Here is a 23,789-nt window from a genome sequence, read left to right on the forward strand (position 1 = left end):
TTTATTATTTTAGTTCACAATCTTTTTATTTTATTATTCATTAATTTTTTAAATTTATTTCAAAAACTGCAATTATTATTTCATAATAATTTTTCCTTTTTAATTTTGTTTCAAAACAGATTTAGAACAAATAACAATAACAAATTTTGTTGTTAAAAAAAATAATTAATAAAGGATGGAGCCCATTAAAAAAGCGCTGACACATTAATTAGTTGTATATGCGTTACATGGTAAACTTGCCATGTTTTACTGCAAAAGCACAGCACATTCAGCTTGTCACAAGACAAAACCGGTAAGCAAAAGGGGAGGCAATGATTGGGAGATTTCAATGAAGAGAAGTACAAAAGAAGGAAAACAAGAAGAAACACACAGAAAGACAGAGAAAGATGGGTTTGTCTCAAGACAATCTAAAAGGTGTTGTTTTGGCATTGTTGTCAAGTGGGTTTATTGGGGCAAGTTTTGTCATTAAAAAGAAAGGTCTTAGAAGAGCTGCTGCTGTTTCTGGTGTTAGAGCTGGTCTGTGTTTTTTTTTTTTTAATTTAGATTTATTGGTGTAATTTTGGGATGTTTATATTCTTTGATTCTTTGGTATTTGCAGGTTGTGGAGGATATGCTTATCTTTTGGAGCCTTTATGGTGGTTGGGCATGATCACAAGTATGTTGGGATCTTTCTTTCTTTTGTTGTTGTCTCTTCTCTGTAATTACTCTTCTGTTTTTTCCGCCATGATTAATCTCTCGTGTGTAATGTAATTTTCAACTTATCATTCTTTTTGTTACTATCAGAATTGCTGATCCTGATGAATTGTTGTATGAAATTTGAATTTGTGTTGTTATTTGTTGGAATTCTTTAATTTACGACAATTCTTAATGCTTTATATCGGATTCATATTCGACATTATAGTTCCTCTGATAATTATTTTGGTAGCATCAAAATGGTTGAAAATCTATCTCTTTCTTTTTCTTTTGGGGGGGTGGGAGGTGGGATGAGTTCTGGCAACTGATGCATTAATGTAGAATTTATGATGAAATTGCCTAAGCGACCATTGAAATAGATTGGTGGCATTTTGTCTCTAACTGATTGTTTGCAGAAAACCTTTCGTTGTATATATTTTGATGCAGTGATTGTTGGAGAGGTTGCAAACTTTGTGGCATATGCATTTGCTCCAGCAATTCTTGTTACTCCTCTCGGTGCATTAAGCATTATTGTCAGGTAATATCTCCTACTCCTAGTTCAGATGGTACTTCCTTCTAGGATCATATACTGAGTTCTTGTTTTCTTCGTTTTCTGCCTCCTTCCACTTGTGGTACTTGAATGGTTCTTAGTGCTGTCTTGGCTCAATTCATGTTGAAGGAGAAGTTACACCGGCTAGGGGTTTTAGGATGTGTTATGTGTATTTCGGGTTCAGTCGTAATTGTTATCCATGCACCACAAGAGAGCCCTATCACTTCTGTTCAGGAGATATGGACTATGGCTACACAATCAGGTCTTTCACCTTTCGATCATCTTTTTCTATTATCTAATTTTTTGTGTGTTAAACATGTGAATGACTCTATTTCCTTTCTATTTCAGCTTTTTTAGTGTATCTGGGCTCAGTTATTGTGTTGGTGTTCCTTTTAATCTTCCATTTTGTACCAAGATGTGGGCATACAAATGTGTTGGTTTTCACAGGCATTTGTTCATTAATGGGATCTCTCTCGGTACATCATTTGAACTACTGATGGATTTAAAGTTTATTTTGCTTCCTACCACAGGATTGATTCCTTTTTTCTTGTGTTGCCCAGTGTGAGAGTTTGAGTTGCGTTTCACTAAAACTTTTCAGAAGCTGCCTGAACTTATCTGAATTTAAAATAGGCGACATATAATCATTTTTGGAATTTAAAAGTCTTAAATGATGTGAAGTGTTTAGTCTTAAATATTTGAATTTCCTTGAAGTATTTCACCTCTGGAATGCTTTGATTCTTTGCTCAAGGTTGAAGACTTCAGTTGATGTGATTATTCAAGACATGTGATTGACAAAAGAAGAGTTCTTTGTAGATTAATCTGCCCTTCTTGTCTGTATAATCAGGACAGAAACTTCTCTTAATAGATATGTGGTATACCATAACTAATGTAAACTTCTGAGGGTTTCTCTTTTTTTTTTTTTTTGTGAGCTTAAATCCTATAAAAGCTCCTGTATTATGGCTATTAATTCAACTAAGCCCCTTACTTTTTATTGCATTCAAACAAGCCCTTAAACTTTGATTTAGGTCCAAACAAGACATTAATCCTCATGGAAATTTAACAGTCGTTAGACTCAATGCCAGCTGATTTTTTTGCCCACGTGACATATGACTTGATGAGCTGATGTGGCCACGTGGCAGCTGGCGTGACCAAATCATTGGATATTTTTACCATGTTAGCTCACTAGGTCATACGCCATGCGGACATAAGAGGCCAACTAGCATTGGGTGTAACAGATTTAAATTCCTGTTAAGGTTAAGGGCTCATTTGAATGTGATGAAGGTGAGAGGCTTAGTTGAATAAATAGCCATAATACAGGGGCTTTTTTAGGGTTTATGCCTTTTTTTTTTCCACATACACTTGTCTGCTTTGATAATTTCTTCTTCAAAAACTGGAACAGAGTAATTTATGATATTTTCTTTTGCATATGACACCTCAATGTGGTGTCTTATTTTATGAATATGTAACATATGCAGGTGATGAGTGTTAAAGCCCTTGGAACTGCACTCAAACTAACCTTTGAGGGAAAGAACCAACTATTCTACCCAGAGACATGGTTTTTTTTGTTCATTGTGGCTACATGTGTCATAACACAAATGAATTATCTCAATAAGGTAGGTATTTTTGGTGTTTGGATAAGTTATCTTACTTAGGTAGTTATATGGAGCCATCTGGAAATCCTAGTCTACAGTAGAATAGGTTTGAGATAAGGTTATAAAGTTAATGATTTAATAATTTACTAATTAACCAAGTTTTTATTAATTTAATGATTTGATATGTTTGTATTCAGTTAGAGTCAGTGGTGTGATGATAGGTTGAGGTAAGGGTATAAAGATGGGCTGCTTTATCTCATATGTATTAAAAAAAAAATCATTGTGTTGTATCTTCTTTTGTTACAAAAAGTTTTTGGTCAATAAATGAGTGTCTCAAATCTTTTGCTTGCTTCATTAGGAATGAAAATTTCTACAGGAGCAGTGTTCAGATTTGATTTGTGGAATTTTGAAGGATTTAGTCTGTGAAGGAAAGAACCATGTATTATTAATTTTCTCATGTCTCTCATATCTATAAGAAGTATTGCTATGGCTCCTCTGCTCTTCATCTTTATGCATAGTGGAGATGATCCTTCAGGATATTTAGTTGGGAAAAGGTTAAGTGACATACGTAAGTTTATGGTTTTGCAAATGTCTCTCTTGCTCTTTCTCTATAAGAATCATCATTTTTCATGAAAAACTTCTTTGCTATCTGTCACCTAGCTGTTTAATTTGCCTTGGTGGTGGCAGTGCTTTTAACTTTTAACATCTATATAGACAGTAAACTATCATTTACAAGGATGTTCTAGTTTCATAAGCTGGATCAAATAAGTCGGGATACGAATTGATGCTTTCAGATCCTTTTGACTTTTCGGTAAATAGTTTCCACTCTGAAAAATATTCTAATGTTTCAGGCACTTGATACATTCAACACTGCAGTTGTGTCCCCTATTTATTATGTTATGTTCACATCGCTTACAATTCTCGCCAGTGTCATAATGTTCAAGGTATTGTATCGTCAATCACTGGTTGCATATTGCTAAAAAGATTCTCATCTATGCCTAGTGAAGTTTCAGACATTTTGAAGATTAAAGTCCAGTTATCATGACTTAATGAATAGGCTGCAAGTGATGGACTAAACAAAACTGGCTTAGATAATCATTAAATTAGGTGTTCCATTCCTCCTTCTGTGAGTCCTGGCCCGCAAATTGAGGCTGGGGTTGGACAGAATTTAGAAGTAAAATTCATTTGCTTTGTCCAAAATAAAAATTAAAGATAAAATAAGAAAACTCCCTACCTGCAATGTTGTGGAACCCTAAAACATTTTGTTGTTTACCTGCCAATTTAAGCTGTTCCAAATTTAGGAGGACAGATTAGTACAACTTTGATCCCTTTTGAACCAATATTAGGGGTAGAAACATATTTTCATGAGTAGGTCTTCTGCTTTGGATGAATCAGCAATCTAATGTGCTTAGAACAAATAAATATTATATACAATTTTCAGGATTGGGATGGTCAAAGCATGGGAAGCATCGTATCTGAACTATGTGGCTTCATTGCTGTGCTTTCGGGGACCATTTTGTTGAACTCAACTAAAGACTCTGATAGAGGTTCATCCTTCAGAGGTGTGTAAAAATTCCATGTTCTGTTATCTTCAGCTTATCTGTCTTTTGGTTAAACCCCCTTATTGGATCTTAAATTATTTTAAATAATTGCAGGTGGCCATGCACCTCTATCCCCTACATTATCTACAGGACTTTTCAGTGGAAATGGTGAAACTCCAAAGCAAGATGAAGAAAATGTGCTATTGTCTGAGGAAATTTGCTTAAGGAAGCAAGAGCTGCTCTAAGATGGCTAATTAGTATATTATGAGAACACGTCTAACTTTCATGTGATCAAGGTGCAAGGTGGAATCCAGGTATCAAGAATCCTTAAAGGATATGCCGAGAGATGAGTTGCAGCATGAATTCAGGTGACATCAGGAAAGTGAGGGAAAAAGATTAACAGCTGGTTTGAATGTCATTGTTCATCATGTACGGTACCAGTTTACCAACTGATGCTTACTTCTGAGGCAACATGCTTTTAGAGTGAATCAGTGGTTGATGGTACTTGAAGGGGTTCAACTGATCAAATCAGCAGAAATGGGTGCTGAAGGTAGTATATGGTTCCCTCAAAAACTGAGGCCTGGATTTTTAGCAGGGGAAGTTTGACTGCTTTTATGTGAAATTGATAGTGTGGCATCAACCCTAGGGAAAATTTTGGACATTGTGTTGGACTTGTGGGGGTGCTTTCATTAGGAAGGGCAACCAAAAGAAAGTAATACTTGTGTAGTATACATATACATATATATATATATATATGAATTGTAGTGTCAGGTGAATTTACCTGAAAAAAAAACTGTTTTCATTTTATTTATGTTGGCATCTTCAAGTTCTCAAATTCACCTACTAAAATGTTTCAACATGTCATGGCATTTCCCCTCCCTGTACTAAAATGCTAACCATAGCCTTGCCCTTTAAAAATTGGTAGCCTTTCCTTTTCTCTTTTGACAACTATAAAGTTGGCAGTTTTGCTTTCCATTTCTTTCTTTTCCTTTTCTTCTAAAACAATTTAAATTTTACAAGCAACATTACAAGATTAACATATGCATATCCTATGAAGTGACATTTATGAACATTAATTAATTATTATGTATATATAATAATTATTTAATTCTATTTTAGTGTCTAAGACAATAATTCTTAAATCAAATAATTTTTATTTATAAAGAAATAGAGTGCTTAAATAAAAAAACAACATTATCCTTATATAGATTTTATATGTTATTACTGAATCAAATGCTACCACCTTTTTAATAAATAAGTTTCAAAATTAAAAATCTTAAAAAATAAATATTTAAAATTTTAAAAATATTTATTTTAAAAGACTTTTAAAATTGTTATTTATGACATAACATTTTATGATTAAACAATAGTGTATACATATACACAGATACTACATCAAATATAAATTTTAAAAAAATATAATAATTTTTCTTGAAAGATCAGCTTGTTTACATTCATTTTCAAATCATAGTTAAGTTTTTTTTTTTATTTTTTATTTAAAAAAATAATATGATATCCACATCATCTCATTAGTGAAAAGCCAAGCAATGAAAGACTTATTATTAAATATATTATTATGTAAGGAAGTGTACATTTTTATTATTAATAGATTTAAGATGAATTAAGATAATGTTCGAGAACATTTAACCTTTTATTAATGTATAATTTTATTAATTAATGAGACTTCTAATAAATTGAGGGTAAATATAAATTTATTTTCAAGAAAGAGACGCTCTTTTAGTATTACCAGACGCTGCCCTGTGGTTGAGTAACCGTCAATCTCTAGCAAAGCATAGAGTTTCCAATTTTGCAAAGAAGAAGGAACAGAAAGGAGGAGGAAGAAACCAACATTTTAGTAAAACAATGGAATCAAAGATAGGGAAATTCTTTGAGTCAGTTACCAGCTTCTTCTCCGCCTCAGATCCGCTTCCTTGGTGCGACGCTGACATTGTTGCTGTAAGTTCCCTTCTCCCCCTCATATTTTCTTTATTTCAGATTTTCGTATTTGGGTTTCTTTCTTTTTCTATTCTCTTTCTTCAGAACCCAGTTTCCCTGCTTTCTGAAATGCAAAAACCAATAAAATCTTTGGAAGAATGAGAAGGGAAAGTGCGTAGCCTGGGTTCTTTGGATTGCTTTTCTATTTAGCCTTTTGGGTTTTCTTCTTGGTTTGATCTTCAATGTATTTTGTCTTTACTTGTCAAATCCTTTTTTTTCTTTGGTAAGTTATTCTGGAATGAAGAACTTTGCAATTGTGATTTAATTACATATAAACAAGCAACTGTAATGGAATAAACCTGTAGTAATCTTTACTTTTTGATTTTTAGATGATGCTTAATATCCTTTAGTAAGAATCACAGTCTTGTGTCAAACTCCTTTTGGTACGAAGCTTATGCTATTCTGTCTAGCAGTTTACAACATAAAGTTGTGGGCTTCTTGATTCTCTAATTAGTAGCTTAACAGAATCGCTGCTACATAAGGCAACTCATATACTGATTTCTTTCATGGTTCCCTGAGTGATTATGATATATATGCCTACAACAAACACCTCCACTAGCCTTTCTCCTACCCTTCACCTTTCTTTCCCCTTTCTGCTTTGCATGGTTAGAAGCAAGCATCTGGCTATGAAGGGATTCTTGTAATTTAGGGAGACGAGTATGTGTTGAAAAAGGGAGGAGGGTCTGAAATACTGGAGGCTTCTTGTAGATGTGTGTCAGTGTGTGTTTTTCTAGAGTATTCCCTTGCATGTTGGTGTGGTAACATATTCTTCCAGTGTGGTCAATGTGAGTGCATAGGTGCCTAGGTGAAGCACTAGATAGTATGAGTGCATTGCCACCTCCACGTGAGGTGGCTTGATTGCATTTCATGCCTTTGGACCAAGCCACAACTTTTTGAAAGGGATGGGCACTCCTCATTGACACCTTCCTTTATTTTCTGCAATTGGGGATGGGTTTCCTCCATGCATTTGGAAAAAAAGGTTGCTCTTTGTATCATTAAGCTTCCTCTATTGAAATGAAGGAGATTTGGAGTTAAGGGTCAAATGTGGACTTCTAATTACTTTAGGATACTCTTGAGCTTTGTATTACATTAGGCAATAGAATGGACTTAAGGAGTCAACTTTTGGAAAGCTTATTTGGTATATTTCATTGTAGATACATGAAAAGATGCATATAACTATTCTTTTTTAAAAATTTCACTAACATTTCTTTAATAGCATGCCGAGAGATGGAGTGAAAGATTAACAAAGACATTGGTACAAACTATAATCTATAGCCCAAGAATCAACTTTTACTGAGTTTTCTTGGGATTAGTCTTGAGTAGCAACATAGTGGGCCATTTCTTCTTGTAGTTGTCCTTAACTAACACTTTGCTTTACTTGGGTGATTGCTTTTTGCCTTGTGACTTGGGTAATACAAGGGTCCTAGAGCCTTGAGTGCTCTTTTTCCTTTGACTTCTATGGTTCATTTATTAAAATAGTGTTATCTCGATCATCCTTTAACTCAGATACGAGTGTCAGGCATGGATATATGTTCAATATAGGTGTGCTTCACTAATAAATTTTAATCTTTGCAAGTTTTTCCTTGTATTTGGAGAGTCATGCCCTCATATCATATTTATTTTAATGTGCTCCATATGTGTCATGGAGAGTTTGGTGTAACTTACGTTTATTTAATCTTGAATACCTCCTTTTTGAAAATAACTGATGTATGATATCAGCTGTGTGATAATTGCTAGCAAACCAGAAAGTACTCTTTCTGTTTTATTTTTGGTTTCAGTTGTATTTAGCATCTAGTGATTTTATTTCGAAACCTTTGAATTGTATAGACTTGGAATGCCGTTTGGATGTGTAATTCCTGGTTGTTTTTTCTTCTTCTCCTTCAAAATTTTTAATATATAACTTAGCAAAAAAGTGCTGCTAATGGTTGAACCAATAAAAAAGGTTCATCACAATTTGGTTCATGATGCTTGAACTGTGTGATGGTTTGGCTGTTTCTTAGATGCTTCTGGCTTCTTCATCCTAAATATGAGGCACCATATATTCATGTTTACCACATTAAATTGTTTTATATATATTCTTTTCTTCTTGCATGGGATGATTAGGTGGTGAATCGAGTCAACTTGAAAATAACACTTAGAACCTTAATTTGTAGTTGGATGAGTTGACACCCAACTATCCTGGCTTTATATACTGGTAAAGATTATAGACATTGATTTAATCTATTCATTTTTTACTTTAAAATAATTTTCAGGGCTATGAAAAGGAGGCTGCTGAGGCAGAAAAAGGTTCTGCTGAGTTGAAAAATGAATATAGTATGTGTTTTTCATGGGCTCTTGTTCACTCAAGACGAGCAGAAGATGTGCAACGTGGGATAGCTATGCTTGAAGGTGAAACTGAGTTTCTCTCTCCTTGTCACCCCATTTGAGATCTTTCGCTGAATATCATCTACCTGCCTGACTAGGTAAGATTAAAGCATTTTCTATTTGCAGCTTTATTGGACAGCACTACTAGTCCATTGAAAATGAGAGAGAAGCTTTATCTTCTGGCTGTTGGATATTTTCGAAGCGGTGACTATCCAAAGAGCAGGGAGATTGTGGAGCACTGTTTAAAGGTTGATATTCATTATTATTCAACACTCCTGCTCCAGATATTATGGCATTTCTTATTGGTGGAATATGCTGCATTATTTTGTATTATATACCTCCGACCTATTTTCATCATCCCCTGAATAATTGGTTTTGTTAAAAATGTTGTATTCCTAGAGAAAAATAATCTATGTGGAAACTGCATGATCCTTGTCTATTTATTTGTAGAAACACTTTTGAAGGGAAGTTTGTTCTCTGTATATCCATATATCAATAGGTTTTTTCATTGAATTTGGCAGATGGAACCTGATCGGAGGCAGGCACAATCTCTTAAAAAGGCAATTGAAAACCGGGTTACAAAAGGTAAATTACGTACCTATGATTCGTGGTTTCTCCCTCATCATTGATCTGTACTTAGCTGATGTGACAACTTTCCTTTAAATTTCTGTACAGATGGTGTCATTGGCATAGGTATTGCTGTTACTGCTGCAGGGCTGATTGCTGGTGGCATTGCTGCAGCTTTAGCACGGAAGAACTAACCTATCCATCTGATACGTATGAGAAATCTTTCTGCTTGAACATTTTCTGTGAAGAAAGGAAAAGAAATGCTACCTGAGTGCATTTTTTCTCTCATGTTTCGGATATTGCCGTACAGAAAAGAAAATTGTTAAAAATGCTTCTCTTGAAAACATATTTGTTGTCTTCTCAGACTGAATGTATGAGTGCTTTTTCAAAAGTAGTTCATTGATCTCCTGGTTTTTCAATATAACATTAAAAATATATTGAAGAAATGATATTATATAAAAATTAACAATAAAAAATATAAGTATATTAAATTTGTATTTTACTAATATTATCATTAGTAATGGTTGAAGCATTTTTGATGAAATGTTTCGTCAAAAAAGGGCATAAAAAACCATAAAAATTTAATTAAATATTTTAGTTATTATTAAAATTTATAAGTTAGATATATCTTTATACATTTTGAAAGTATATAATCGTTGCTTCATATTATAAATATGTCTCATATCATTGAATTGAAATTTATAAAATAAATCGAGTAATAGTATAAGAATGAGTAATTACAAGTTTATATGTTGTAGATATGTATAAAGAATCAAATTGCATTCGAAATACATATATAGATGTAATTTCTACCATGGAAAGTAATCACCTGATTTCTGAATACCTTTAATTATTCATGTCTGATTGAGTAGGAAGCTGCTTGCTCTTCCAAATGAACATAGTCTCTTGCACCAGAGATCTGCCAAATATAATGCATTTTTTTTTTGGTTGTAAATGACAATCATTCCATAAATGCATTTTTCAAATAATTTAAATGCTATCTACATCTTTGGCTGTGTAATTACTATTGAACTAAACTTACGTTTCTATAATGTTTAATTTGATCATTTCTTTTCCAACGGGTCGGGAGTGTGCTACCCAAAACAATGATTCAACTCCTTTCTTTTTACTTTTCAATATATTATTAATCATATGCCTGATTTTCATGATTCATATTTACATGTAAATATATGAATAATGATTAAGTGTGTATTAAAAGGATATAAATAAAAGACAAAATATCTAAATGTCAAAATAAATAGATTTTCATTTTAAGTTATTTTAAAAATAAAAATGGATAAGGTCTTTGTCTAAATTTTTAATACTAAAGTTCGAATCTCTTTTTTTTTTTAAATATAAAAAAAAAAAAAATCAATTTTTTGAGAGCCAATAAATAAAACAATCTATTAGAGAAGAAGTTGGGTGAATAAGTACATACCATTCCCCGGATGTTGTGTAAAGTGGTATTAAGGTCACCTTCCCAGCAACTTCGATCCTTTTCCTCTGTCAACCAAACTTTGTGTAGCTTTGGTGTGCTTAACTCTCCCCAATGGAAATATCTCAGATTTGGGCACATCTTCCAGAGATGGAAACTTCAAGGCAGAACTCCCTGAACTGAAATGTAGGAGGCTAGGTAACCCATTTAGCTCTAAACATACAAGTTTGCTGAAAATAATTTCCTTTGGTGTTTCTTCTTCTCCTTCTTCTTCTTCATCTACAATAATTTCTGTCACCTTATTGCATTCTCTTATACTCATTCTGGCCAGTTGCACTAGACTTTTGGCTGTAGAGTATGCAATTATGTTCTCCGGCCCATGGCAATTCCATACATCTAAAGTTGTGAGATATGAGAAAGATGAAGCTGATGGTGCCAAATTAACCAAATAGCTACAATGCCAAATAACTAGAGCTTCAAGATGGGGAAGAACCAGGTCTGCTCTGGAGCTTGGCTGCCATATATGACTCAGATTAGGGAGAGAGACCAACTTCAAGCGTCGAACTCTGGCAAGGGTCCTGGGATGGTTCTCCTCATCCTCTACTTCTCCAGATGGAAATAGCTCTCGAAATTTACAGCAACCAATGTCAAGCTTCTCCAAATTGGTGAATTTTTGGATGAAACGAAAGGGAAATATGGCTGAATCCTGATGATAGCAGTGCACTTGCAGAACTTTTATCTTGCTAAACAGGTTAGCTGGAAAGACTTCATGACTTAAAATTGAGATGTCATTGCTGTTCAATGAAAGTTCCTCCAAGTTGGGAACAACCTGAAAGTACATGAAAAGAAAACTAGTCAATGCTATATGCTAGGCTAGATTAGTCTCAATAATGCGAGGCCTCCATGAGTTTCTGCACAGATTTTTTTAGTCTGAACATAATAGATATGTTACCTTTTCTACTAAGAAGAGTGACTGCGAAACCCTCGACGTTTTCTCAATGATGAGAAGTTCTGAAGCGAACATCTGCAAATCACCATGATGGTAGGACACAAATTTTTTCAACGCCAGCCATTCTGTAGAATGCATTCCAGGGTAGAACCTTTTGAGTTTGTATAGGTTCCAAAGTCGAAGGAAGGATAATTTAGTAAACAGAAATCTAGTTTCTGGTTGAGGAGTTTCATCCTTAGCAACGATCTCTTCCACTGCACAATTGTCTATCTCAACCTTTTCAAGTTGCTGAAGGCCTCTCGCAACTGAGGCTGGAAATAGATATTTCAGACTCTGACATCCAAAAGCATATACGAAATTCAGATTCTGAAAAGTGACAGTTCCCTGGGGGTCCTCACTCCACACATGTTTCAACTTTGGTAAATTGTACATGTACAATTTCTTTAATGGAACTGCTGCCTCAGCCTCGGTTTCTCCAACATAGAGCAACTGGACTTCAAATACTTCTTCCAATGAACCAGCATCATTTATTACGAGCGTCTCCAACGTTTGAAGCCTTCTGACCATACTGAATGGAAAAATGGTCTGTAGCTTTTCACAGTATGCAACTTCCATTGTCTTGAGTTTGCAGAAGGAATCTTCAGGTAATTGATTATTCCACATCATAGTCAAGCTTTTTAGGTGGGAGATCGTCATATTCTCCAAGCTAGGAAATGCTACCTGTATAATTAAGACCATTGAGTAATTAGCATACATATAAGTAAAGGATTATTTTATATACTAAGCAATTCTAGTAAAGACGGTAGAAAATGGCAAACAATAAATGAACCACCTTTTCATTGAAGAGAGGTTGAATGCCTGAGACCATTTCTTGACGTTCTTTCAGGGCTCTCATTTCATATTTCACAAATTTGGAGACAAACGTCTCTAGTTTAGGGCAATGCTCTATTTGCAATTGTTTCAAAGATGGGAACTCGACACCCTTTCCTGAGCAAAATCTGGTCAGCTTCAGAAGACCTTTCATCTTTAGGGAGTTAAGTTTGGGGAATGATATTTCCTCCATCCCTTCCTCCCCTGTCATATCTTCGATGATCTCCTCTATTAGCTTGCATTCACTTATTTCTAGGTGGATCAGCTGCTTTAGATTCTTCACCATAGAGGATGATAGAAGAAATTTTAAATTACCACAAGCCTCCACTGTCATGGTAGTTAAATTCTGAAAGCAACTAGCTACTGACAAAAGCTGAGTGTACCATATCTGTGATGTGCTAATTGAGGACAATTTCAAGTCCTGTAAATTAGGAAATGTGACCTGTAAAAATGTATATGCTTTTTCAATTCAGTGAACCTCTTAATCTTGATGAAAAGACGAAACAAATGCAGAGCTACTTAGATATCTAGGATTTAACATCCCAATGTAAATGATAAGCACCATAAAGAAGGAAAAGGGATGAAATTTCCTCAAAAATTTAAGCTTTTAATTTAAGATTGCTATCTCTAAACTGTAGGAAGAGGGCCATGATATGAAAGCATGATACATAACGTAGAGCAAGGACCTTGGATTCTGCTTTTTGACTTTTGTCTAAAATATATAGAAAACAATAGAAGAAAGAAAAGGAGAAGAAGTACCCTCTGGTTGAAGAGTGCCATGGCACTGCTGCTTGTATTGAAACTGATGAGCTTTGGTACTTGTTTCAGTGTCAACAATTGCAATTGCCTGAACTCAATTTTGGTTGTTGCTCCATTCTCACCAATATCACTTTCTCCTCCCTCCGCAATGATCTCCACCATGTTCTTACAATCAACCATTTCAATTTCTTGAAGTTGTAAAAGGCCTCTGGCAACGGAGAATGAAAATATATTCTTCAATCTATGGCAACTCCTCACTTTGACCACTCTTAACTTTTCGAAAGGTTGTTTTTTGAGCTGGCCATTACATATCTTCTCCAAGTTAATCAAATTTTGAAGACACAAGGACTCCAAGACGGGAAAGGCATCAAGAGTACGTGCCTCAATTGAGTTAATGATGTGCTTCATTTCCGAACCATTTTGGACATGGAGATGCTTCAGTTGTGGAAAGCCTTTCCCAGTATGATCTAATTCATATAAAACATTCCTAACATACTTCAATTCATCTAAATACAGATCTTCTGTTTTCTTAAGCAGCATTTGAACCCCATAATTGATATGAATGCTTTCGTTGAGCTAGAGCTTCAACATTCTTGAGGTTTCATGCTTGTCTGACCAATCCCACATTTCTCCTATTAATATCCTGAATCTTTGCAGCTTCTCGGAGAACAATTCCTTTGGCATATTACGAGAATCAGGAATCTGCAAGTTTAAACTTGTCAGACAAGGCAAGTGCTTCAACTCACCAAGACTAGCATGGCCTGTTGCTCTTTGCTCATCCTCCCACCGAGCAAAGCTGTTACCTATATACAGTTCTTCTAGTTGGGACAAGTTTGATATTACATTTGGTGGAATTACTCTAAGTTCGGAGCAACTATCCAAGTTTAACAACCTAAGCTGAGTCAATTGCCCTATTTCTTCAGGCAACTCTTCTATAATGGAGCTGTACAAGCTAAGGATTCCAAGTTTCTTCAGCTTCCCCACCATTGATATGTCTTGCAACAAGCATGACTCCAAGCATAATGTTAGAAGGTCTTCCAACAAGCCAAGTGATGAAGGCAATGACAAAAGCTGCAAACCTTTCAGATCCAAAACTTCCAATGCTTTTGTCCTCATGAAAAACTGATCAGGAATTTTCAAAGCAGAATTCTTGTTGTAAAGTTGAAAATATTTAAGTTGTGGACATTCAAGCTCATCAGGAAGGTTGATGAAATCATTGTAAATCAGTGAGATTGCAGAGCATTTTTTTAGCATACCTGCATCTGGCAACTCTCTTGGTCCTATTTCATTTCTCATAAAAAACATATGCCTGTCCCTGGATGCTATTGAAGCAGCAATATTGTGAATCACATCATGCATTGTAAATTCCTCACCCATACTACCATCAAGCAATAAACTGGAGGATTTGAGGGCTTGTATCAGTCTTTGTAGTCTCTGGCGTGCTTCCTCCATTGTTTTTTTACCTTGAAGCAAACCCAAAGCCATACCATATTTTAACAAGTCAAAAATGGTAGCATTGTATGGCATAAGACTACAAAGCAAGAAAGCAGATTTAAGGTCTTCATGTGCTAAATGATTGAAACTCAACTCAATAGCTGAGCGAGGGTCTGCTGGCATTGTTTGCGAAGGACTTTTTAGCTGTTTCAAAGCATTTTCTCATTCAGGGGGAGTTCTATTTTTCAAGGCTTTTGCAGTTGGTACAATGGCAATTGGCAATCCCGCGCATCTCCTACATACATCAATGGCTTTAGATTGTACATGGGGATTTTCCACAATATCACCAGCCATTTCCTTGAATAGGTTCCAGGCTTCTGCTTCTTTTAAAACATCAACTCGAAAGTGTCTTTCAGCATGCATTCCATGTAAGACATCGGGATCTCTAGATGTTATGAGCACCTTGCACCCTCTATGCTCGTGATCTCCAAAGGCAATTCCAACGTCATCCAAATTCGAACTCGTCCAAATATCATCTAAAATCACCAGAATTTTGTTCTCTTTCCTCAATCTTATGCTTAGCCTAATGGCTCGCCCAGCTACTGACTCCTCATCAAATTTGAGACCAAGAAAGTCTGCAATCTCTCCTTGAATTTTCCTAACATCTGGCGTCTTAGTTGCAACTGCTAAAGCCACCACATCAAACAACTTGTCTGCCTTTGCTTCTTTAGCAACTTGTTTGACAAGTGTGGTCTTGCCAACGCCAGGTTTGCCATACACTCCAATCCTCTCCAAATTAGCATCTTTCAAAGCCCCCAAAATCTCATTCAACATTAACTTTCTTGATTCCAAGGCCACGTAACTCTTGGATGATGGATCCCATATCTCTTGCGGATCAAAAGGGTGAGAAACTTTGCCATGGATTTTACCTTCTTCCTCAAGGAGTTTAACAATGGCCCCCGCCTGCTCGTCTGCTTTCTTGCTGAGCTCATAACGGGACTTCAAATTAGGACACAAGCCAAAGAAACACTGGGCCTTGTCTTTAGTTGGTTCCCCTTCAACTTCGGAGCCGTTCTCTGGCTCCTGAGCGATCTTACTAGCCCGATCCTGCCAGTTCTCGACATTCTGTAGAATTTTTTCACCCTTTCTTGTGGCAGCATTCACAGAAGACTGCACCCTCTCCCTTGCAGCTATCAGGTCCTGAACTTTGAGCTCCAGATTCTGAGCCTTGCTCTTATAGCGAAAGATGTAACCAGTTTGACGTATAATGCAATTCCAGCTAAAGTCAACAACTTTGCCAGCTATGGCAGTAACCAAATCCATTTTTTCTTTTCTTTATTTCCTTTTCAATAACCACAAACAATTGATGAGAAGAAACCAAGAAAAGGACCACAGAAACAATGGGAAGAAGAAGAAACAATTTTTCTTTCCTTTTTTGGCGGAAGTGAAATGATCAATACAATAGAACTTCTTTTTTTTTTGTTTTGGAGATAAAGATTAAAACACAACAACAGGCTTTTTTTTGTTTTGTTTTGTTTTCAGTGCAATGATCAGACAGCAAAGAAATAGAAACGAAAATGGAAGATGCCAAACTGTAGTAATTAGGCTGCCTTTGTGGAGCTTTATATGACTGAAAGTTCCAAGGGAAAGATAATGGGCAACCATTATTCTTCTCTTTCACTCTGATCAAAGTTAAACTGCCCATTATTCTTTTCTTGCTCTTAATTTGATCTTTGCGAGGGACAGATGAATTGATAAGGTAATCCATTGCTTTTTCATAAAGCATCCCATTTCATTGCTGTCAAATATCTAAGTTTTTTTTTTTTTTAAGATTCATGTGTGTGCTTTCTTTATTCTTTTCTTCTCAATTCTTTTGATTTGATGCTAATTATTTTGTTTCTTGCTCCTACTTTGATACTTGAGCAGTGCCCTACAAGTCTAAGTCCAAATTAAAGCAGGTCTTTCCTTTAGGATAATACGTCTCCCCCTACTTTGTTGAGACCACTTAGGCAATAGTTTTGCCACTTACAAGTAGCCATTTTCCTGTGCTTGCTTGCATGCAAACAATGAATTCAGCATTGTATCAAGTGGTATCTCTATCCTATTAATATTTTATCGTGACAATTTTAAATCTCGCGCTGAAAATTTTTAAAAATTAATTATTATATGTATATAAAAGGTTGAATTCATATGTAAAAATTTTATTCTTATTTATAACGATTTCTATGACCTAAACTATTATAAAATCTATCGAATCAAAATGGATAATATCTTGCTCATTGATTGAGGTCGTTACACAGAATAAAAAATGGATAATCTAACAATTTCAAATTATGTCATACACCCATTTTGTAAATTTTGTGTACCTTGATTTTCTTATCATATATTGCTGAAGCTGCTTAGATCCATCTGTTGAGCAATCCATAAATGAAATTTGTTGCCATTTGGTTGCTGTTTGAGCCAATAGCTTATTTGTGTGTGTTTTGACTTGAATGCCCGGCTTCTTGCAGCAGAATCACTTGTACTCTTTACTATAAGCCTTAACCTTGTATAGACATGCTTTTAATGAGTCATAATTAGCAGTTAGTGCAATTAAATGTTGGAATTGATTTTCCGCGAAAACAATCGGTAAAGTTACATTCATGAGGCATCGGTTTTAATATTACCTTGCTGGTGAAGATTGCTAACCACCCTCGAAGCCTCAAGCTTCTTCCTTTTTGTACGACTATTTATACTATGATGTTCAAGGGGGCTGCATTCATTCTGTAACCACTATTCAATTATACGCTAGTCAGCTCCCGGTCATATACTGTCAGAATCAGTAAATTAGACAAAAGGACAATAGTTTCGTTAAGAACAGATGTAATTGGTTGTAGTTTAACCACCTCTTCTTCATATTTCCTCAAGGCCAACAATCACTTCTCATCAAAGGGGTCATGGTCATGGAGCTTCCATGGCAGTAACATAATGATCAGAGCCCGAATCTAAAAACAACCTGCACAACTTTGCGACAAGAAAGGGTACTAATAAAAAGATGTCTCTCACTAATACCTTAATAATAAAAGGATGAGCACAATAGCGAGGAGCAATACTCCAAGAAGTTAAATATAAACCAAAAAAGCCGCACTTGAAAACTAAGCAATCACCACTTAGAGACACCATACATGAAAAACAGGATGACGGGTATCAGACAAACAACTAAAAGTCCATAATTTCAGTAAATTTCAAGCACCAAATCTCCAAATCCCTTGTTATAAATCCTTCCTCACAATACAGCACAAGAAGTTAGTATCTTCTCCTAGGACTCCTGGAGCGATGTGTCCGTCCAGACCTGCAAAATTTAGAAGGTAAAGGATTTTGTTAGCTCCAAGTACTGCACTTTTTCGCACATACATAAAGAGAGAACAGATAAGCTGCAATACATTTAACAGATAAATCAAAATTCAAAAGCATATTCATAGAGACAAACCTCATAATTTTTCTTTTGAAGCCTCCAGTACTGGGTCCATTGCTAAAGGCCCAATCAACATTGATAGTCTGTGTAAGGAGTTCTGCTCCATCCATTGCAGATATAGCATTCTTTGCTTCTTCAAACTTTTCATATTCAATCAGTGCATATCCCTAAATGGAAGCACTCACATTAATTTTACTCACACAAAAATATACAATAATAAGAAACTATTGTAAAAGAAGGCAAAAGTTTGTTTTCTTATCCTCAATCACTGCTGTAAAAAAAAAGATATTGAAATGTGTCGAACCAACATTAAAAACATAAAATGGTTAAGCAACACTAAATTGCTATATAACCGAATGCACATTCTCTAATACGTATGCAAAACACACAAAAAAATGTTAAACATGCAGACGTAGGTAGCCAAAACATTTCCAATACACACACAAACACATGCATAAATATAAAATGCGCAACGTGAATAGGTCCATCAGCAAAAAGAAAACTTAACAGTACACCATTTGCACAAAGCAATAGCCATAAAGAGAGTTATACCAATTTACTAAGTTGCCTACCTTGACAAATCCAGTCCGACGATCAAGATTTAAATGCAAATTCTTGATCTCACCAAATTCACCAAATGCATTGTGCAAATCATCCTCCTGTGCTTCCTCATGTACACCATTGACCAAAATAATCCATCCTTCAATAGCTGCACATTTATTAATGAGAAATAAAAGAAAATATTACTATTGAGAAAAAAAAGTCTACAAACATAGAGGAAATTTTTTTTTCATTCTTCCACAAAAATGCTTTTATCTACTGTACTCTATAAGTTGAGTTAAATTCACATTATCTAGGAAAACAAGGGATGTCCCAAAATGGTCACAAACCTTGAAAATAGCTGGATAGACTAAAGGTTAAGTTTCAACTATATAATATAAAATGTTAACGCACTCAATTGGGTGGTTGAAACATGGCCAAACAGGCAATAGCAGTCCTTAAAGAAAAGCATATGGCTTTAAACCTCATCAACAATGAAATTGGAATCTTTTTCTTTTTCTTTGGTTGGGCTTGTTGTCCTTGATAGAAGGGAATTTCCCATATCCCCTCCATGATGTCCCAACCATATTCTGAAGACAGGAAAACAGGATTAAACCCTGTTCCATACTTTTGATAATGGAACAAGATGAACCTCAACAATCAGCCAAGAATACAGATCCACTTAATGCTTCAACAGAATTTCCTCTGAAATCATAGAGGAGATTTCTATAAGATGTTAAATGATTTTTATTGAATTTTGTGTCCCGTGCATCACATGGCTTTAAAACTAGTTTCTATAAGAGCAGAAAAAGGCGACGACAGTCAGGAATTTCCTCTTATTCCTATTACAATTTCCCCTTACACTTTGGAATACTATTTAGCAAACTTCATTTCCTAAGCCTTATCTCTTTTTCTTCTCAACTTGAAAACTGAATTACCTATTTTAAGTCCTACTCTAGAAGAACATACATAGTTCCTCAATAAACGATTTTAACTTTGTGCCTCAATATTTCAAAAAAAAAAACTTTGTGCCTCAAAACTTATTACAAATGGACTATGTCCAAACACCAAGCCTCAAAATTGCCTCTCTTCCATCCAACTTTAGAAATATTAACCATCCACAACTGACAGACAAGTGCAGAAAGTTACATACCTTAAACCTAATGATACTACATCTTACAATTTGTGGGATGCATTTACACTATGGACCTCAAAATTCATGAAGCATCTGCCATTGGACTTGTTCTAGTCTCATAAAACACCTGAACATATTATACCTCTTCACTCAAGATATCTACTGAGAAATGTAATAAAGCAGTCCTCTTAATCAAGGGTCTCTATAAAGCATAATAGTTAGAATATATCCATATTAGTCTTTTGAACTATTTAGTTATGAATTAAGTTTAACTTGAAACTGTAAGCAAATAAAGAACATAAGAAATATTAACACTATATTCCGAGAGTAAAGATATTCAATATTACCCCAAAAAAATCAGAACCCTACTCAAGATTTAACGTTAAGCCAAAACTACCAAAATTGCCAACTAATTTCCATCCATATTTATTCTAAAATTATTTAGCAAATTTCACATAGCAATAATAGGGACAGTTTTGACAAAAAATAAAAATAGAAAACCCCTAGATAAAATAAAAGAAAACAGCGTAAATAAACGGAGAGAGAAAAAAATTAGGGTTTAGGGGAGGGACTAACATCTCTGGGGACCGGGGCCGCCGTCAGTGCCAAGAGACTCAAAGTCGCGGGAGGCCAGACGGGAGTGGCGGTCGGCGTCGTCCTCGCGGAAGCCACGGCCCTTGGTCTTCTTAGGGCCAGAAATAGAGGTGGAAGCGCCGCCAGTGATGGCGGACTTGAGCTTAGGCATAGGGGCCTGAGGGGAGGCGTCGCCTGCCGCGTCCTCGTCCATGAGGTCATCGTCCTCCGGCTCAAAATCCACGGCCTCCACGTCAGCACTCGCCATCACGTGATCTCAACGTGCCAACCTTCTCCTATTTACCTAAAGAAAACGAGAATTTCTTTTGACCTCTCTGATTCGAAAATTCGCGAGTGTGGGGTGGAGAGGTTTAAGCTGATTGAGGCTTTTATATGGGATAGATAGATATCTGACCAGCTAACTTTTAACTGAATGTATGTTACATTTTACTTTCTATTATTATGATTTTATTACTGAATTTGGATCTGAGCCTACAGCTGCACCATGAAAACATATGGGCCTGCTCTTCCATTTTCTTTCAGAAGCCTGGGCTCTACACCCATCTACCACTGTTCATTGGATCTATTGGGACCAAACTGGGGAGTTTGCTCATGGTAGGGGTCAAGGGAGGCTTGGGCCGGGATTAACCTTTTGAGAGTTAAGCCGAGGCCGCCTTGGCTTTCGCACTTTATTAGTAATATTAATATTAATATTAGTACTTTAATTGTGTTTCACAATTATATTTAATTAAAAATAAATACGAACAATTCTAAGTAATTATTTTTTAGTTAGAATTATCGTTTTAGGGGAGCTTCCTTGAGTCATTTGAGCTGGCCAAGTTATTGTTTCTCTATTGATTATGAGAACTAGCTTGCTTGCTTTCGCATCCTTTTTATATTTGAAGAAGGATCTATGCTCATCTGTAGTTTTGCATCAAGTTGATTGATCCAAAGAATGCCACGTGGTTCTTGGTGATCGGCTATTGGAATTGGGAAAAAGAAAAACTTGAAAGACAAAATGACTTTATATTCAGAAGACAGCATGCTAAGTTATTATTATTGAAAATCAATGCAGCCAACATTTATTGTGGATTTGCTTAATTTCTATATAAACCCCAAAGCAAGACATGGGTCTATGAACTAAACTACCAGATGATCTAAAGCATAATTAATTAGGCTTATGGAAGTTCAGTAATTAGTAAAAATCTAACTTAACTACTAATTAAATTGTAGAGGTTAATAATATCACTCAGCCCCTAATAAGGCTAGAAGAAAGGCCTTGTAGTCCCCGGAACTATCTCTACCAACCGCAGCATCAAGGGATACATTGTTTCTCTTCAGGTACAGCTCCTTAATCTCCTTCAGGTCCTTCTCTGCGCGAGTTATGATCACACGACTGAGAGCATCTTCGTCTGTTCCTGGCATATTGATGGCAGTTCGCAACACCTACATTAAGAAATCCATGAATTCTGAATCATTGTTTTTAAGCTATAAAAAGATCGACGTGTGCTGATGCCTTTGATGGCAAAGGGTTTTTTTGGGTGAAAATGGTCTAGGGGTGTGTCTCACCTTTGCATAATACTTTTTAGGGTCTCTAATGCAACGGACCACAGTACGCAATGCAGAGAAATAATCATCACTTGGACCACCCAACAAACCCTTCAAAACATGACAAATAATATATACAAGATCAATGCACAAAATAGAAACATTGAGGATTTGAGTTAAGAACAGCATGAGTTCAAACGTGAGGAATCACATCCCTGGTTCTCATGCTTGCAAATCTTCTAGTATTTTCAGATTAGGCGTTTGTACCTTTGTGATGGAACGACCATGGATGTCTTTGTAGAGGTTGAATGTTGCATTGAGCTGCGCTTTGCTCCTAGTACTCAAGATTCTGATCATTTCCTCATGGTTAAAAGCCTTTTCATGGATTTCTTTATGGAGAACACTAGCTTCAGAATGTGCAACTGTCTCATCGAACTCATCACCATCGTACCTATAAGCACTTGTTACAGCAACCAGAAGCTGCATGACAACCAACAAATCAAATTAAAAATCATGCCATAAAAGATATACGATGAGGCTTAAGCTACCAGCAGTCAACAGAAGAAGCCCCTTTGCTCAAGATAAGGGAAACAGTGTGCCTTGAAAGCCATACTTTTCGAATATCACCAGAGGTGCAAGAAGCCAGGTCTTCTTCAAGGGAACGCTTGTAGCGAAATTTGTAAGCACGTTTCACGGCCAGGAGATCTTCAGGGGATCCGGTACATGCTATTTCAACAATTGCTCTGCAATCAGGAGTAGTTTTCTGCAAGGCCTCGTAGGCTAAGAGAGCATCTCGGTCAGCAGGATCCAAAGTCCACAGGCTTATAGCTCTCTGTATTGCATGACAATAAAAACAAAAACAAAAACATGTTGCTTTGTTGGAAAATAGATGTCCAAAGGATAATTTTCTGTAGTGAACAAAATTTTCATGTTGTTGATTGTTGATGTATACAAAACCTGGAAGTCCCCAGACAGCTCACACTTAAGCTGCTGGAGGAGATCTTCATGATAAATTTCTTCAAAAGCTAGTCTGATGAGCTTCTTTTGAAACAGATTTCGATGTCCTAGTATCGAAATTATGGCCTTCTCATCTGTTCCCCATCCTGAAAAATTATCCCAGTGAGATCAAAACGCAGGCAAAGACATAATTATGTCTTCAGAAAACTACATACATAGATTCCAAACCTTGACAAGCCTTCTTGATATTTTCTGCATCTTCAACAGGAGAAAATTGCTTTGGTGAAATAATTGTAGCCATTTTTGTGCGTTTTTCTATCTTACTGATGTAGTTTCACTGCTTCATTCATTCATTTATAGTGGCCAAGCAAATCAATGCTACTGTTACAGAAATAAAAGCATTGTGGTTTCATAATATTATTTACTACTAGTTCCGTTAACAATATTAAATGCACAGTTTTTTGTCCATTGAATTTTGAAATGCTTACATTTGCCAATACACTTGTAACAGCAATTCTTGGACCAATTGTTAAATTTATCAGACTCAGGAGGTTTAATTCAATAAACTTGTAGCTTGATCATAACTAAGCCTTGGAACATACTAGTTAATTACTGTATCCCATATTGAATTGAATTGATCACAGGAAAAACTGGCAGAATGCCAAAATGCAGAAAAGTATCTAGGCTCTAGCTTAAGATGTCTTGGTTAAAGAGATCTTGCTTCACTCATCCAAGTATTATCGGATGGTTGTCTCCCAGAGCTGATGTACGAGTTGGTAGAGAGCTTACTAATTCTTTCCAGAGCCCAAATTATGACTCGATTATATACGGAGATACCAATTAAGCGATCAATC

General features: G+C 35.7%; 5 protein-coding genes across 6 annotated transcripts; 2 read left to right on the forward strand and 3 right to left on the reverse strand.

Annotated features, from left to right (window-relative positions):
* Positions 1-25: 25 nt before the first annotated feature.
* On the forward strand, positions 26-5,166 carry LOC110411906 (putative magnesium transporter NIPA6). 2 transcript variants are annotated; one of them, XM_021422267.2, is made up of 9 exons: positions 29-516; positions 599-655; positions 1,120-1,210; positions 1,324-1,484; positions 1,571-1,698; positions 2,698-2,835; positions 3,666-3,758; positions 4,256-4,376; positions 4,470-5,164. In XM_021422267.2, the coding sequence occupies exons 1-9, from the start codon at positions 387-389 to the stop codon at positions 4,598-4,600; spliced, it is 1,050 nt and encodes a 349-aa protein (XP_021277942.1). In that variant the 5' UTR covers positions 29-386; the 3' UTR covers positions 4,601-5,164. The 2 variants fall into 2 exon arrangements, with proteins under 2 accessions (XP_021277943.1, XP_021277942.1); XM_021422268.2 differs by lacking the exon at positions 2,698-2,835 and having other exon boundaries at positions 26-516; positions 4,470-5,166.
* A 916-nt stretch (positions 5,167-6,082) lies between these two features.
* Positions 6,083-9,714, forward strand: LOC110411924 (mitochondrial fission 1 protein A-like). The gene is made up of 5 exons (XM_021422290.1): positions 6,083-6,311; positions 8,603-8,738; positions 8,841-8,962; positions 9,236-9,299; positions 9,390-9,714. The coding sequence occupies exons 1-5, from the start codon at positions 6,219-6,221 to the stop codon at positions 9,473-9,475; spliced, it is 501 nt and encodes a 166-aa protein (XP_021277965.1). The 5' UTR covers positions 6,083-6,218; the 3' UTR covers positions 9,476-9,714.
* A 524-nt stretch (positions 9,715-10,238) lies between these two features.
* On the reverse strand, positions 10,239-16,964 carry LOC110411922 (disease resistance protein At4g27190-like). Its single transcript, XM_089782905.1, is given in 7 exon segments — positions 10,239-10,855; positions 10,857-11,545; positions 11,669-12,385; positions 12,498-12,977; positions 13,295-13,847; positions 13,884-14,938; positions 14,981-16,964. Coding segments are annotated over 7 exon segments (4,815 nt in total). The 5' UTR covers positions 16,052-16,964; the 3' UTR covers positions 10,239-10,605.
* A 785-nt stretch (positions 16,965-17,749) lies between these two features.
* Positions 17,750-20,816, reverse strand: Y14 (RNA-binding (RRM/RBD/RNP motifs) family protein). The gene is made up of 4 exons (XM_021422289.1): positions 20,434-20,816; positions 18,755-18,891; positions 18,198-18,349; positions 17,750-18,059 (listed from the first exon to the last, which is right to left on the reverse strand). Exons 1-4 carry the CDS (start codon positions 20,696-20,698, stop codon positions 18,014-18,016), a joined length of 600 nt encoding a protein of 199 aa, XP_021277964.1. The 5' UTR covers positions 20,699-20,816; the 3' UTR covers positions 17,750-18,013.
* Positions 20,817-21,616: 800 nt separating this feature from the next.
* ANNAT8 (annexin 8) lies at positions 21,617-23,236 on the reverse strand. Its single transcript, XM_021423441.1, has 6 exons — positions 23,164-23,236; positions 22,936-23,081; positions 22,592-22,810; positions 22,246-22,458; positions 22,000-22,089; positions 21,617-21,876 (listed from the first exon to the last, which is right to left on the reverse strand). The coding sequence occupies exons 1-6, from the start codon at positions 23,234-23,236 to the stop codon at positions 21,676-21,678; spliced, it is 942 nt and encodes a 313-aa protein (XP_021279116.1). The 3' UTR covers positions 21,617-21,675.
* Positions 23,237-23,789: the final 553 nt, after the last annotated feature.

This window comes from Theobroma umbraticum, unplaced genomic scaffold (genome assembly GCF_002168275.2).
Source record: "Theobroma umbraticum cultivar Fairchild unplaced genomic scaffold, ASM216827v3 scaffold_95.0, whole genome shotgun sequence".
Lineage (NCBI taxonomy): Eukaryota > Viridiplantae > Streptophyta > Magnoliopsida > Malvales > Malvaceae > Theobroma > Theobroma umbraticum.

Bases quoted from the DNA above. Each gene is read 5' to 3' on its own strand.
- LOC110411906 (XM_021422267.2), top strand. From the start codon at position 387: ATGGGTTTGTCTCAAGACAATCTAAAAGGTGTTGTTTTGGCATTGTTG. The intron at 517-598 runs GTCTGTGTTTTT...TGGTATTTGCAG, and splicing joins TGTTTCTGGTGTTAGAGCTG to GTTGTGGAGGATATGCTTAT. The intron at 3,759-4,255 runs GTATTGTATCGT...TACAATTTTCAG, and splicing joins CCAGTGTCATAATGTTCAAG to GATTGGGATGGTCAAAGCAT.
- LOC110411924 (XM_021422290.1), top strand. From the start codon at position 6,219: ATGGAATCAAAGATAGGGAAATTCTTTGAGTCAGTTACCAGCTTCTTC. The intron at 6,312-8,602 runs GTAAGTTCCCTT...AATAATTTTCAG, and splicing joins GCGACGCTGACATTGTTGCT to GGCTATGAAAAGGAGGCTGC. The intron at 8,739-8,840 runs GTGAAACTGAGT...TTCTATTTGCAG, and splicing joins TGGGATAGCTATGCTTGAAG to CTTTATTGGACAGCACTACT.
- Y14 (XM_021422289.1), bottom strand. From the start codon at position 20,698: ATGGCGAGTGCTGACGTGGAGGCCGTGGATTTTGAGCCGGAGGACGAT. The intron at 18,892-20,433 runs GTTAGTCCCTCC...ATAAATGTGCAG, and splicing joins CGGCCCCGGTCCCCAGAGAT to CTATTGAAGGATGGATTATT. The intron at 18,060-18,197 runs GTTTGTCTCTAT...TAAATTTTGCAG, and splicing joins TTCAAAAGAAAAATTATGAG to GTCTGGACGGACACATCGCT.
- ANNAT8 (XM_021423441.1), bottom strand. From the start codon at position 23,236: ATGGCTACAATTATTTCACCAAAGCAATTTTCTCCTGTTGAAGATGCA. The intron at 23,082-23,163 runs GTTTGGAATCTA...ATAATTTTTCAG, and splicing joins TATCAAGAAGGCTTGTCAAG to GATGGGGAACAGATGAGAAG. The intron at 22,090-22,245 runs GTACAAACGCCT...CATGTTTTGAAG, and splicing joins ATGGTCGTTCCATCACAAAG to GGTTTGTTGGGTGGTCCAAG.